The sequence below is a fragment of the Elephantulus edwardii genome, unplaced genomic scaffold, assembly GCF_000299155.1.
Source record: "Elephantulus edwardii isolate Elephantulus edwardi_28Jun2011 unplaced genomic scaffold, EleEdw1.0 scaffold00271, whole genome shotgun sequence".
Lineage (NCBI taxonomy): Eukaryota > Metazoa > Chordata > Mammalia > Macroscelidea > Macroscelididae > Elephantulus > Elephantulus edwardii.
Genome location: NW_006400021.1, coordinates 2,424,677 through 2,439,979, shown reverse-complemented (window position 1 = coordinate 2,439,979; position 15,303 = coordinate 2,424,677). Strand labels below are relative to the sequence as shown.

General features: G+C 40.0%; 1 protein-coding gene and 1 pseudogene across 1 annotated transcript in view; both read right to left on the bottom strand.

Annotated features, from left to right (window-relative positions):
• MCCC2 (methylcrotonoyl-CoA carboxylase 2 (beta)) overlaps window positions 1-15,303 on the bottom strand; it is a 108,731-nt gene that overhangs the window by 58,436 nt on the left and 34,992 nt on the right. The window contains exon 7 of the mRNA XM_006900036.1: window positions 6,305-6,418. Coding sequence (XP_006900098.1) covers window positions 6,305-6,418 — 114 coding nt within the window. The remainder of the gene's footprint in view (window positions 1-6,304; window positions 6,419-15,303) is intronic.
• LOC102850131 lies at window positions 2,748-3,481 on the bottom strand (annotated as a pseudogene).

Here is a 15,303-nt window from a genome sequence, read left to right as displayed (position 1 = left end):
GGGTTTTGGCGTCTTCGATTACCTGGGAAGATGGGATGGGTCTGCGGGGTCTGAGGCTGTCCTCTAAGGTGCCCAACTTCAGCTAGTCAGATGCCTAATCCCTCCTCTGAGCTTCCTGCCGGAACAGATGTCACAGGGTTTTGGCATCTTTGATTACCTGGGAAGATGGGATGGGTCTGCGGGGTCTGAGGCTGTTCTCTAAGGTGCCCAACTTGGGCAGCTGAAACTATGGTACATTCACAAAATATAGTATTATGCATCACTGAAAAATTATAAAGAATTCATGAAACACTCTAATATTAATTAATCTAGAAGAAATAATGCTGAGTCCATCACTAAAAGACAATTACAATATAAGACTACTCATTATAAAAAGCAAAGGAACCATTCATACACAGAATCATTCTTGGATGGTTAATAGAGATGGATGGGAGGGAGAAGAAAGTAAAAATTAATAAACAGATAAGTTGAGTAAAGGGGAAAGTAATTATAAGAAAAAGTTGATCAGACATTGTAATTAATTACATTAATCAAGTATAATTATTGATATATGTGCTTCAAAGGAGAGCATCATCAAGAAAGTGCTGTTACAACAATCATTTATAATTATTGATATGAAATATGTATAGGTAATTTGTAAATTTTCATTCAATTAAAAATAACTGAGTTGAAGAGAGCTCTGGTGGCCTAGTGGCAAAAAGCTGCACTGCAATCCCTAAGGTGTACGGTTTGAATCTACCAGATGCTCCACTCAAGAAGGAGGAGCAATCTCCTCTTGTGCCAGTCTGATCCGATTTGACAGTATACAAGGGGAAAAAAGAAAAGGAAAAACAAACAAGAAAGCAAAAAATAACTGAGTTGTAATAATTTCTTATATAACTATTTTTCTAGAATACTTCAAATATTCAAATATTTCTCAAGATAACAAATAATTTTCATTCTGTGTGTTTTCCTTTCACTTTCTCAATGGTGCCCTCCTATGAAGCACACATTTTTAATTCTGATAACATGCCTTTTTTTCTTCTTTTGTTGCTTATGTTTTGGGTATCACATGTAATAAGGCTCTGCTAATCCCAAAGTCATTAACATTTGTTCTTACATTTTCTCATACGAGTTTTATAAATACAGCTCTTACTCTTAGGTCTGTAATTCACTCTGAGTTAATTTTAAGGTATGGTAAGGTGCATCTGATTCAGGTTACTTACAGTCTTTCTGATCACTTGCTATGCATCTGAGATCTAGACAAAGAATAATGACGACAGAAAAACAATTGAAGCCTTTGAGCTGTAGTGTTGGAGAAGAGCACTGAACAGTCCATGGACTGCCTAAGAACAAACAGATACATCTTGGAGAAGGTACAGCTGGAGTGCTCTTGGAGACAAGGATGATGAGGCTTTCCATCACATACTTTGGGCATGTTGCTAGGAGGGGGTATTCATTGGAGAGGAACATAATGCTGGGAAGGGTGAAGGATCAATGAAGGAGAGGAAGACCCTCAACCAGGTGGACTGACATGGTGACTGTCACAACAGGCTCTTGTATATCAAGAAATGTGAGGATAGCACAGGATCGAACGGGGTTCAGATCTTTTGTTCACAGGGTCACTATGAGTCATACTCAACTTGACGGTACCCAATACCTAACAATACAACAACATAAAAGGTCCAACATTCTTGTACAATATGGTTATTCAGTTGTCCCACCACAATTTGCTGAAAAGACTATTCTTCACCGGTCTTGACAGATGCATTATAAATCCACTTATTGTTTCTTCTATGTTATCTGCAGATGATATTCAACACAGTCAGTAAAAAGTTGCTGAATTACTAAGTGAAAAGAGTAAATTGCTCACTCCAGTTTTACATGACACTTCCACACAAATAACATACATATTCTTTTTTATATACACTGATCTGGAAAAAATATTTTACTCTAGTTATGTTCAAACTTGGTAGTGGGCCCCAGTGGTGCAGCCCAGCAACTGGAACATGTATCAGAAAACACAGCAGAGACACATTTGGACATGGTCTATAGGTATCTCACTGTTGCAAACAGTGCAGAGGAAGAATTCTACAATACACAGCAGGATGGGCTCTAACTTCTAAGAGGTCAAGGAGCCTGTCCCACACGGGGAGAGGAATGGCTTCTTTTCTGATGACCTCATGTGGTACTCTTATATAAACTGCCATCAGAAACCCTAGAAGTGTTTTTTTGTCTTTTTTTTTTAATTTTGTAAAACAAAATGCAATAAATAAACATTCAAGGTTGATCCCAGCCTTCTAGAGCCAGCTTCTATGGGGTCAGGGAGGAAGGACTGTTTAATAAGCACGTGGATTACATTCACCTCCCCTGGGATAACTGGAGTGCCCTGACTCCTGAACTAAACAGGGCCCTGGCTCCTGACAACAGGACTGGGCTCTCTTACTTGCCTTTATTGGTCATACCCAGCATGGCTCCTCCCTATCCCCTACTCAGATAGGTCCTTAGTAAACAAACTGCTAGCAAAAACCCTGAATGAGAAGTCCAAAAGAGGTAGTGACTGAGGATCAGAGGTGCCATTCTGACTAAACTAGAAGTAGAGTGGGCAGGAGACAAAATGGCTGAAATGGGAGCCACCGGCCCCCCATCTGCAGGTATGACTAAAGAAGCCTACAGATGTGGTCAGTGTAACCTGCGCAGGGGCGCAGCGCAGAGAACAGGCTGGGCCGGGAGGGTGCGCCTCAGGACAGCAGTTGGCCTGCCTGGCTTCACTTCCTGGCCTTGCCCTGAGCAGCCACAGCTTCCATGGCTTTGTGAACCTTCATCTCCCAGGAATCGCATGGACTTGATGGGCTTCAAGTTCTTGTTCAACTCACAGACAATAGGAATTCCAGCAGGCAGGTTCAGCTCCATGATGGCTTCCTCAGAGAGCCCCTCCAGATGTCTGACAAAGGCCCGAAGGCTGTTGCCTTGGGCTGAAATCAGCACTCATTTCCCCTCCTTGATCTGAGGAACTATTTCTTCATTCCCACAGGGCAGGGCTCTGGTAATAGGGGCCTTCAAACTCTCATAGGATGGTAGCTGGTCTTCAGCCATGTCTGCATGCCTGCGATCCTTACTGACGTTGCTGTAGAAAAGGTGGTCAGGCTCCTTCGGTGGTGGTGAGACATCACAGGACCGCCTCCAGATCTTTACCAGGGTCTCACCATGCTTGGCAGCAGTTTCTGCTTTATTGAGACCAGTCAGACCCCTATAATGTCACTCCCTGAGGTGCCAAATCCTCCCTACTGGCAACCACAAGTGGTCGATGGTGTCCAGCACCATCCAGAGCATCCAGATCACGCTGAGGTGAAACAGATGTCAAACTCACAGTCAGCATCTCGCAGCACCTGTCCACCACGCTTCACCTCCTCATGCACCAGCAGGCTCTGGTCCCAGACTCGTACCAGCCACTGAAGCAGTTGTACAGCTTCCAGGTGCTTTCAGGGAGGCAGGTGGCCATGGCGGCCCATGGAGGGTGCAGCACTTAGTGGGGTTCTCTGAGATTCCAGAGTGGCAGCCTCCTTTGGGCCATGCCTGTGCACTCATCGCACATTCCTCTAACACATATACTGCACACAGCAAATTTACACTTAAGGGGGCTGTACAGAACACAAAATGTGTACTACACACATTATCTGCTTTAAAAAGACAGTACATATAGGTTCATTTCAATGTGAAATGAAGAGAGATGGGGAAAATATATAATAGTATGCTCAGAAACTATCAATTAATTCTGGAAAAAATATAATAAATGCTGTTAGAAATTGGGGAAAGGGAACAAAATAGGGCAGAGAGCTCTGAAATTGTGAATCTTGTGAATGCTATATTTATTTAAAAAGTTAAGATTCAGAATATATAAAATAACAGTGTGTACTGAAAAGATGGGGTAAGAGTGGGCATAGATTAAAAAAAAATCCAATATATAAGAACTAGTTATAAAAGTTAACTATGAGAAGATATTCTAAATTTCTAATACCAGTAACCTTTACAAGTCACTGGCAAAGCCAGCAACATAATTGTGGATATAAGTGAAAAAGGAAAGTGTGGGGCTCCTTATTTAAAAAACACAGAAAAAGTTCTACTCAAGGCATCAAAATACAAAGCTTTTTCTTTTCTTCTGTGGTCCCCTGGTGCTTTTCCATTGATATGTAACATCACTGTCACACAAGCATGGAATCTCTACTTCCCAGGTAACTCTGCCTCCAGTGAGCCTACCTTCCCAGCCCTCGGAGAACATGTTAACCCCAAAGGGAATACAAGCTCCATGTACGATGCATGTGGTATTTGGCTTACACTCACCCCAGGAAGAAGGAAAATACTCACCCCAGGAAGAAAAAGGCAATAGTCAAAGCCAGACTTCACTTACAAAACAAAAAGTCAAAGACAAAATTATTAAGTATTTGAAAATGGTGGTGACCACAGTACACAAGGACCTTGAGAATAGGATCCTATACAACTTTTCAGGTCACTTTCTCATAAAGCCAGCCATAATGACTACATTCTGTCTCTCTAGTCTCTTCTGCCCTTCCCCTCCTTCCAACTTTATTCCAGTGAATCTCAGTAAGGCATTCATTCCTCCATTATTCTGTCACGCTTAATGTCATAGCATGGTCTAGAACATCAACACGATAAAGACAAGTCTGTTTAAAGACAGAGTAATGAGAGCACCTTAAAACAAAAGATCTAATTAAACAAAATCTAAAATTATTAAACAGGTAAGAAAGGGACAAGTGCAAGAAATTGAAAAACTAAAAAGAATAAGAAATTTCAAAAGTATGATACTTTGAAGGACTATATTCATCAGCATCTAAAAGCAGCAGATCAGATCAGATCGTCTAGTTCTAGGATTAAGGCAAGTTAAGAGATTTAATTTCAGTATATGAATTTATTCAGCTATGAAAGGAAATTTAGAATTATGACTGATGGAAAGATGCAATAAATTAATGAACTTCCTTTTTCCTTTGAAATGTCTCATTTCTTATTGAACAAATCACACTGTTGTTTTGCTAGTGGTCACTGAACGGGTTCTGATGCACAGCTACTTTATATTTAGCAGAAGGGATCACTGTGTAGTCCTCTATCATCTCCATAATCACCGGTATGTTTGCATCAACTGCTGTGGCTACTGCGTCCATCATCTCACTGACAATCCCCTCCTGTCAGCTTTCTAATCTACCAACCACAATGTTGTTTTCTATCAGCTGAGTTTTCCTAATGACATGTCTAATGTTAAGTGAGCCAGTCTTTGCCATCCTCACTCTTAAGGAATATTCTGATTTCTTTCCTCTAAGATTGATTTTTTTTTTGTATTCTTCTGGCAGTCCACAGAAAAGTCAATACTCGTCATTAACACTGCAATTTAAATCCATCAAGTGTCTTCCTTTTAATTGTTCAGCTTTTGTTTGCATCTGAAGCCACCAAAAAGACATAGTTGGGTAAAAGCAAAAATGAAAACTTATTGCCACTGAACTGACTTTGGCTCACAGTAATCCCACAAGACAGAGCGGACCTGCTCACTGGGTTTGCAATCCTGCAATCTCGACAGAGGTGCACTCCCATGACTTTCACTCACAGAATGACAAGTGAGTGCTGGTAGGTTCTAACTGCCAAACTTCTGGTTGGCAGCTAAACACTTACCACTGCACCACCACGACTAATGATATCTTTGATTTTTTTTTTTTAAATCTCAAAGATATGTTTCCTAGTAGATTTTCCTAGTAGAAATTAGTTGTTTTCAATTCTTGTGTACCATCAAGTCGGATCCGACTGGCTCAGGAGGAGACTGCCACTACTCTAGAGGAGCATCTAGTGGGTTAGAATCATGTGTCTTTACTGTAGCGCAACTTCTTGCCACTAAGAACCAGAGCTCCTGTTACTGTTTTCTTGACCACGGCTTCCATGGACATAATTATGAAAGTGGTGGTAGGGGTGCTGGTGGTTGTGGTTGAGTAGGAATTGCTCCATAGATAACCCTCCAGCAAGTTTCCAGAGGCTGTAAATCACACAAGAGGAGACAGCTCATCTTTCTCTCATGAAGCAGTTGATGGGCTCGAAACATGTACCTTCAGGTTGGTAGTGCAGCTCCTTACACCACCTGAGCTATTACTATTCATATCATCATTATTATTAATGATTAGTATGATCCATATTCAAGGGTAGGTATATATAGCTATCAATAATTTTTTTGACAACTAGGACTCTTACCTGCCCAAACTGGAAGACTTTCTGTCAAAAAGATCAGTACAGAACATTTAAAATACAGGAGTCCAGACTGTGTTCTTACCAAGGGAGGTCCTGCCAAGAAAATGGTGCCCTGCTTGCGTACAATGATGTTTTCATCAGCCATGGCAGGCACGTAGGCACCTCCTGCCGTACACGAGCCCATGACCACGGCTATCTGGAATTCAAGCACACAACAAAATATGAGGTACAGCTCACACCGAGAACTCAACAACCCATGGATCTAGTCCCACAAATTCTGCAGTGATCATGGCAAATTGTCAACTGATCCCTAGATTGCATGTTAAAAACAAAGTCTTCTCAATGTTTAGAACAGTTCCCTAACTCCATGTATCAAATCACTTTGAAAACCTCACATCACAGTTTATAAGTGTCTAGACAATCTCCACTTGAAAGAGTGACTAGGTTGATCAGACGACTGGCCTAAAACTGGGAATAGAAACCCACAGTACTCCCACAACTTGGGAGAAATGTATTCAGGATAGGTTAAAACCTAAATTATAACCAATAATTGTCACTTACTGCATAGAAAAACTGAAATCATTATTAACATGAAATGTTTAATAAAAATATAATACTTTCTAAAAATAAAAGTAATGCTATCAATGCAGTTAAAATCTTGTCAAAAAAACTGATTGTACTGAAGTTGGGTAATGAGTATAAGGGGGTTTACAATACTATTTTTTTACTTCTATGCCTGTATGAAATTTTCTGTAATAAGTTTTTTGTTTTTAACTCATCAGAGATTAGTATGACACAAACAACAATAAACAAGGATGTGCCTGACTATCCCTACACAGGGATAATTAATATCAGTAAGGAAAAAGAGAAGCATATTATGAAATTGCAAAAATGATTACATGAAAGCAAATTTTGCTATTAATACTAATATCTCATCAACTTCCCTTATAGTTATCCAAATAGCCATTTTTAAAATTTTTTTCAAATAGCTATTTTTAAACAGTATGTCACTCTATCATTAATTTAAAAATTGAAGTGTGACTTTAGCATTTTTCCATCTAAACAGTCTACCTCAAAAAGTATTTTTTTCTTAACTAAAGCTTCCATGTACATTTTCAAAAGAAGATGTAACATTTATTTATTAACATATTACAGAAATATTTTATCATTATTTTGCTTAGCTATCACCCAGAAATTTGTTTTAAGGACAAGTAAAATTCCTGTCCGCTCAAAACGTTGTTGTTGTCATGAGCCGTAGAGTCGCTTGCGACTCATAGTGACCCTATGTACAACAGCCCTGAACTTTGCTCTGTCCTGTGCCAATCACACTGTCTCCAACACACCCATCCTGATTCCCCAGCCACTGAATCAACCCGCCTCATAGAAGGTCTTCCCCTCCTGTGCTGTCCCTCCACCCTCCCAAGCATGATGCCCTTCTCCAAGGACGTTTGACAGGGCCTCAGAATCCTTGCCTCCAAGGAGTCACCTGGTTTAACCTTTTCCAGGATGAATCTGTTTGTTTTCCTAGCAGTCCATGGTACTCTCAATACTCTTCTCCAGCACCACAGCTCAAAGGCATCAATTCTCCTTCTATCCTCTTTGGTCACTGTCCAACTCTCTGATGCATAACAAGTGATTGCAAAGACCATGGCCTGTATCAGAGGCACCTTAGTCTCCAGAGAGACACCATTGCTCTTCAGTACTTTGGAGAGGTCCCTAACAGCAGACTTTCCCATGGCAATGCACCTTTTAATTTCCTGGCTACTGGTGCCAAGCATGTTGACTGTGGAGCCAAGCAAACTAAAGCTGTAAACAATCTCAATCTCTTCAAGATCCATCCTGATCTTGCCAGTTGGTCCAGTGGTGAGAATCTTTGTCTTCTTGACATTGAGCCTCAATCCATATTGAAGGCTGCAGTCCTTCACCCTCTGCAGCAAGCGCTTCAGGTCCTCCTCAGCTTCAGCAAGCAGGGTTGTGTCATCTGCATAACACAGATTGTTAATAGATCATCCACCAATCCTGAGGCCTCACTTCTCCTCATTGAGCCCAGCCTCCCGGATAATCTGTTCTGCATACCGGTTGAAAAGGTATGGAGAGTTGAGTAAAAGATTTCAAAAAGGCAGCACAGGATGACAAAGTAAAATATTACAATGAAATGTGCAAGGAGTTGGAGTTAGAAAATCAAAAGGGCCAAACTCGCTCAGCATTTCTTAAGCTCAAGGAACTGAAGAACAAATTCAAACCTTGAGTTGCTATAATCAAGGATGCTTTCAGCAAAATATTAAATGATCCAGGAAGTATTAAAAGAAGATTGAAATAATATACTGAGTCACTGTATCAAAAGGAATTGGCAGACACAGAAAAATTTCATGAAACAACATATGAGCAAGAGCCTATGGTGATGAAAGAAGAAGTTCAGGCTGCTTTGAAGGAAATGGCAAAAAATAAGGCCCCAGGAATAGATGGTATACCAACGGACATATTTCAGCTAACAGATGCTGCCCTGGACGTGCTCACCAAGTTATGCCAAGAAATCTGGAGAACAACCACGTGGCCAATTGACTGGAAGAGATCGATATTTGTTCCAATCCCAAAGAAAGGTGACCCTACAGAGTGTGGAAATTATAAAGCAATCTCATTGATTTCACATGCAAGCAAGATTCTACTGAAGATTATCCAAAAACGACTCAAAATATTAGCAAGCTAATTAGGGAAAAGCCAAAACATCGAATAGCCTAAATGTCTATAATACAATATTTTAAATTAATAAACAAATTATAAAATGTGTAAAATGTTCCTTTTAAAAAAATATGATGTAAAGTTTTAAAAGGAAATAGTAACAATTAGTAATTCAGGTTGTTAAGTACAGGAGTGTCTTTTTTTGGCAATCCATGGGATGTTCAGTGATCTTCTCCAACACAATTCAAAGGCATCAGTTCTTCTTCTTTCATCCTTATTTATTGTCCAGCTCTCAGCAGCAAAGCAAGTGAAAAGACTATGGTCTGAACAAGCATACCTTAGTCCTCAAACTAACATCATTGCTGTTGAATCAAGTCCAATTCATAGCCACCATCCATTCTGATTCCAAGTTTTAAATTATAACAGGAAGAGAATATTAATCTTTTTTCCATGGAGCCACTGGTAGAATTGAACCACCAGAGGTGTGCAGTCTTTGGGTTATCAAGCAATTCTCTATGGACTATCCCACCACACCTCACTAATTTATGACAACTGAGGTGATACTACTTTCATGATTAGGTTAAATAAGATTGACCTTTTTGCTCTCACTGACACATTCGTTTGTCCTCACCTTCTTGTTCTGATGAAGTCTGTTGGCCTGTTTCAAGACACTCCATGGAAAGAACAGATGGCAATGAACAAAGGCCTTTTTGGCCAGTAACTCATGAAGAACTAACTTAGATCTCAGTCCAAAAAGAACTGAATCCTGCCAATAACCACATGAGTGGGTTAGGAAGCAAATCCTTCCAAGTTGAGCCTGGAGATGACTGTAGTCAGTAAGATACTCTGTGCAGAGGATCCAGCCAAGCTGTGCCCAGACTTCTGACCCACAGAAACATCAGATAAGAAGTGTATGTTGCATCAAGCCACTAAGTTTTTTGTTGCTGTTTTTTTATAATTTCTTATTTTTTATTTTTATTATTTGTGTGTACCGTCAAATCAGATCTGACTGGTACAGGAGGAGATTGTCCCTCCTTCCCCGGCAGAGCATCTGGTGGATTCGAACTGTGCGCCTCTGGGATTGTAGTGCAGCTTCTTGCCACTAGGCCACCAGAGCTCCCCTAAGGCACTAAGTTTTGTGACAACTGGGCTCACAAAGCATTTATGTGCTATGTAGCAAAGTTCTTACACAGACCTCACTGGCCAAATGATCTGGAAGTCTAGAAAGGAAAATCTACTGCATATATATTAAGAGGATATTAAAGGACTAAGACACATGATCATAAATTATTCTGACCACACTCAGAGCACGGATCTGGCTGGCTTTGGGAAAACAGTTCTATGCACTGTGCCAGGGGGACAACACAATGACCTTCACTAGCATCGGGACACAGTAAATGCCAAAGAACTCTGCAAGTAGGCTGGGTATCCCACTGGCCACCAGTGAGGTGGGCCCACTCTGTGCTGTGGACATCCCAAGGGATTCCATTGCTGGAGTGATAAAGTGCACGCTGTTTCTAAAACTTGCATCAAGAGCAAGACAGCAGAAGTGATGTGCAATCGATGGTAACAACACTGTCATCACCTCCACAGAAAGAACAAACAAAATTTTGCATAATAGGACATGTGAAAACAGAGGCTAATAGTCTAGCGAAACTTTAGACAAAATTTCATTACCCTTCAGGTCTAGCCTGAACAAACAGAGACTGTTTCTCATTGCACCAAAACCCAATTACATACTATAGGTCAGCAGCCTGCCCTATGGAAAAGGACTAAGGGAACCCAGAGGCTTTCTACCTAATTCTGAAAAGCTGTGAACTCTAAACCTCTATTGAAAAAGGAGCTGTAAGAGACTAGCCACTTCCAAAGAATACTGGAATGAATGCAATATAACTTAAAGGGAGGGAGGGAATTTTAATTGCTAAGGGAAAAGCCATTAAAAATATAATATCAAATTTGCTCATCTTCTTTTTCAACTCAAAGTAACTGTGGAGAGCACATATTGTTTACATTATATTATTTTTCACCTGTACCTAAAAAGCTGCTCTTCAGAAAGAAAAGTCATACAATATGCATCAATTTAATAGCCACCTATAATTTAAGCACATTATCAAATACACTGAGAAACACTGCTGATTCTGAAGTACTTACACTTGTCTGTGCTAACTGTAGAATGAAATGGACATATAAAATCAAAGGTTCATTTTTTCCTACAACAATATGTTTCTTCCTCAATCTTTTTTTATCAACAATCTTGAAGCAACTAAACTAAGTGATTTCATCTTCTGCCCAAGTGTCATCTAAATTCATGACAGGCTGAAATGAGTTTAAAAAAAATTAGAAATGTGATTTTTCCTAAGTCTCTGAAAACATTGACTAAGGTCTGAAACAAGAAAACCAATAAAATAAATTTCTAAAATAATGGTATTCAGTAAATGGGGCAATGGGGGTTAGCGTGTCGGAATTATTGAGACTGGACCAGGACAGAGCAGGCTTCACAGCTTTGTTCACAATAGCAAAGATTTGTAAACCTAAGTGCCCATAAACAAATGAATGGATAGAGAAGCTGTGGTATGGTTACACAATGGAATACTACTCTGAATTGAAAAACAAAGAACTCATGAAATATTATTCAAAATGGATGATCCTGGAGGACATTATGCTGAGTGAAATATCTCAGTCACAAAAGGACAAATACTGCATAGTGCCACGGCTGTAAAACGAGACTGACATAGGGACTGGGGGGTTGGAGGAGACTGAGAAAGATGGGATAAATTACGTATACTGCATTGAAACAAATAAGAGAGAGAACCACTTAAAAGTATATATAATTAGGTATTATTGTGATGACATGAGTCCAGAACAAAGGCTGCGTAGTGGAATGGACCTGGGGGGGAGAGAAAATGTAACAATGAAAGAATTTTTTCTTTTACTTTTCAAAGAGAAGAAGGAACTGGAAGGGAGGGGTGAGCAGGGAGAAAAGTGTAACAATTAATTAACGGAAATAAAAATAAATTTTTTTAAAAAAAAAAAAGCCAAAGACCTGAAGAATTGAAAACAAAGATGGCAAAAAAAAAGAAAACAAAGATGGCAAGGTAAACCATGCCTACTTTAGAAAAACACTGTTACTATAAGCAAAAACACCTTGGTGTTCTTATACTAAGGATTATTGCAAAATAAAAATGAGAACTACAAATTAAACTAAATTACAAAAAAGAGCTCTGTTAGCACAGTGCACAGTGACTGCACTGCTGACCATGCCTCTCCAGTAGTTCAAATCTACCAGTAGCTCCTCCCACGTGATTTACAGCCTCAGAAACCCAGTGGAGGGTCAGCTAGGAGGTGGTTCTGACTCAAAACCTGGAAAACCAATTAAAAAATCTCTAAAAACAGTTACCATTGAGCTTATTTCAGCTTATGACAACTCCATGTGTATAAGAGCAGACTGTGCTCCAAAGGGTTTTAAGGCTGTGATCGTTCAGAAACATTGTCCCTTTTTGTAATTGGATTACCAGTCTTTTTCTTGTGGAAGCCCAAGAGTGTTCCGTAAACTTTTGTTATAAGACTCTTGTCTGAGATGGAATTACCAAATGTTTGTTTGTTTCCAGTCTGTTGGTTTTCTTTTTACCCTGTTGGAAAAAGATTAGATGCACACATGGATTTAATCTTTAGAAGGTCCCATGCATCAATTGTAGACTCTTGAGATTGAGCATTTCTGGTTGTATTTGGCAGTGTCTTTATACCTTGGACTAGCGCTTCTAAGCTTGATCCCAGTTTGTCTCTTAAGAACATTATGGTTTGAGGCTTTACTGCCAGGTTTCTGATCCACCTTGAGTTGATGTCTGTGTATGGTGTGACATGTGGATCCTGTTTCAGCTTTCTGCAGCTGGAAGTCCAGTTTTGCCAGCACCATTTGTTGAAGAGGTTATCATTTCCCCATTTGACAGCCTTGATTTCCTTGTCAAATAGCAGTTGACCATCGAGAGCTGGGTCTACTTCTAGGTTCTCAATTCTGTTCCATTGGTCTATGTGCCTGGCATTGTACCAGTACCATGCTGTTTTGGTTATTACTGCTGTGTAGTAGGTTTTGAGGTCAGGGAGTGCTATGACTCCAACCTCATTTTTGTTTCTCAGAAGTGTTTCACAGGAAGCGCTGGTGGCCTAGTGGCAAGAAGATACACTACAATCCCAGAGGAACACAGTTCAAATCCACCAGATGCTCTGCTGGAGAAGGAGGGGCAATCTCCTCCTGTAACTGAGGCACAAATGGAGACATGTACACCAATGTTCATAGTAGCATTAGTCACCATCACAAGAACATAGAAACAGTCCAAATGTCCAACCACAAACAAATGGATTGAAAATTATTTTATAAATTATTACTTAACTTGGGAGGGACTGAAGAACATTATGCTGAGTGAACTCAGTCCCACAAGGACAAACATTGTATAAAACCATTATTGTAGAACGAGTATAAAGATCCAAGAGGGATGGGAGTGGGTGGAAGCAGAGGGATGAGGGTGTGCAGGGGGAGGAGGGATTAATCAAGGGGTTGTACAATTTGATAGGGGCAGGGTGAGGGAAACTGAAAGAATTTGTTCTTAAAAACAATATATTTGTATTTTGTAAATAAACTAGTAGAAATTTTTTTTTTAAAAAAAATAAAGGAACACTGTCCTGTGGTCTTCCAAGGTGTCCTTGGGTGGATTCAAATCACCAATCTTTAGATTAGTAATTAAGCACACAATCATTTTACCATGCCCTGGGGCTCCATACCAAAATCCAAACAGAGGCCCTCAGGTCCTTTCAAATTCATGGCAGCCCTCCATCACGTTTCTGAGACTGTAAAACCTTTACAGGAGGAACACACCTCATCTTTCTCTGGTGGATTTGAACCACTGACCTTTCGGTTAGCAGCAAAATAAATAACATATTACACCACCAGGGCTTCTTAGGCACTTTATAAGTCACTACTGCCATGTCAATTTTGACTCACAGTAACCATTCATCAGGTTTCCAACATTGACGATCTTTATAGGAGGAAACTACCCAAATTTCTCCCACATGGGACCTGCTGGATTTGAACCTCTGACCTTTATGACAGCAACCCAGCAGTAGAACAGGTTACTAATTATCCAACCAAGGCTCCTTAGGGAGTCCTAAAGCATACCACAAAGGAAGGAAAGTGAAACAGAAGAGAACAAAAAGCTATGTTCCTAGTTTAAGTGTCTTTTCTCCTTTCACACAAAAAGAATTCCTCACTATTTCAAAGCCTGGAAGATATGTAGGAATATGTCTACATTTTCAAAGCTGTAAAGATATAGAACATTTAGGCTGTTCTTTAATATCTGCTATCCAAGCAATGCTACAATCAACCTTCTGTATCTGTCTCTTCACATATGTACTAAAATTTCTCTACAATACTGTCTTAGAAGAGGAATTCTCGAATATCCTTTAAAGGTTTTTAAAATGCGTTCTTTGGATGTCTGTGTTTTCTTTTTTATTGATTGACTATGTAAAAATATTTAACTGTGTGGATCACAACAAATTGTGGCTAACCTTGAGAATGGGAACCTCAGAACACTTGATTGTGCTCATACAAAACATATACTTGGACCAGGAAGCAGTAGCCAGAACAGAGCAGGGAAACACTGTATGGTCCAAAACCAGGAAAGGAGTGAATAAAGGATGCATCCTGCCTCTATACTTTCTCAATCGTTATGCAGAAAAGATCATTCTGGAGGTTAGTCTTTATGAGGAGGAATATTGCATCAAGATTGGAGAAGACTTATCAACAACCTGCAATATGCAGATGACACACAACCCTGTTTGCCAAAACTGAGGAGGACCTTAAGTGTTTGCTGCAGAAGGTCAAGGGCTTCTTCAATATGAACTGAAGCTCAACATCAAGAAGACTAAGATTCTCACCACTGGGCCAACTGGCAGCACTACGATAGATGGATAATAGATTGTTAACTTCAGCTCGCTCAGCCTCACAATCAACATTCTTGGCACCAGCTGTCAGGAAATCGAAAGATGAATTGCACTGGGGAAGTCTGTTGTCAGGGACCTCTTCAAAGTGCTAAAGAGTAGAGATGTCAATCTAGGGACTAAGATGTGCCTGATTCAGGCCATGCTCTTTGCAATCATTTGCTATGTATCAGAGAGCTGGACAATGACTAACGATGACAGAATAAGAACCGATGCATTTGAGTAGTGGTGCTGGAGTACTGAACATACCATGGACTGCCAAGAGAACAAATAAGTTGATCATGAGGGAGAGGGTGAAACCAAGTTTCTCCTTGGAGGCAAGGATTTTGAAGCTCTATTTCACATACTTTAGGCATATGACTATGAGAGACCGGCCCTTGGAGAAGGACATCATGCTTGGAAGGGTAGAGG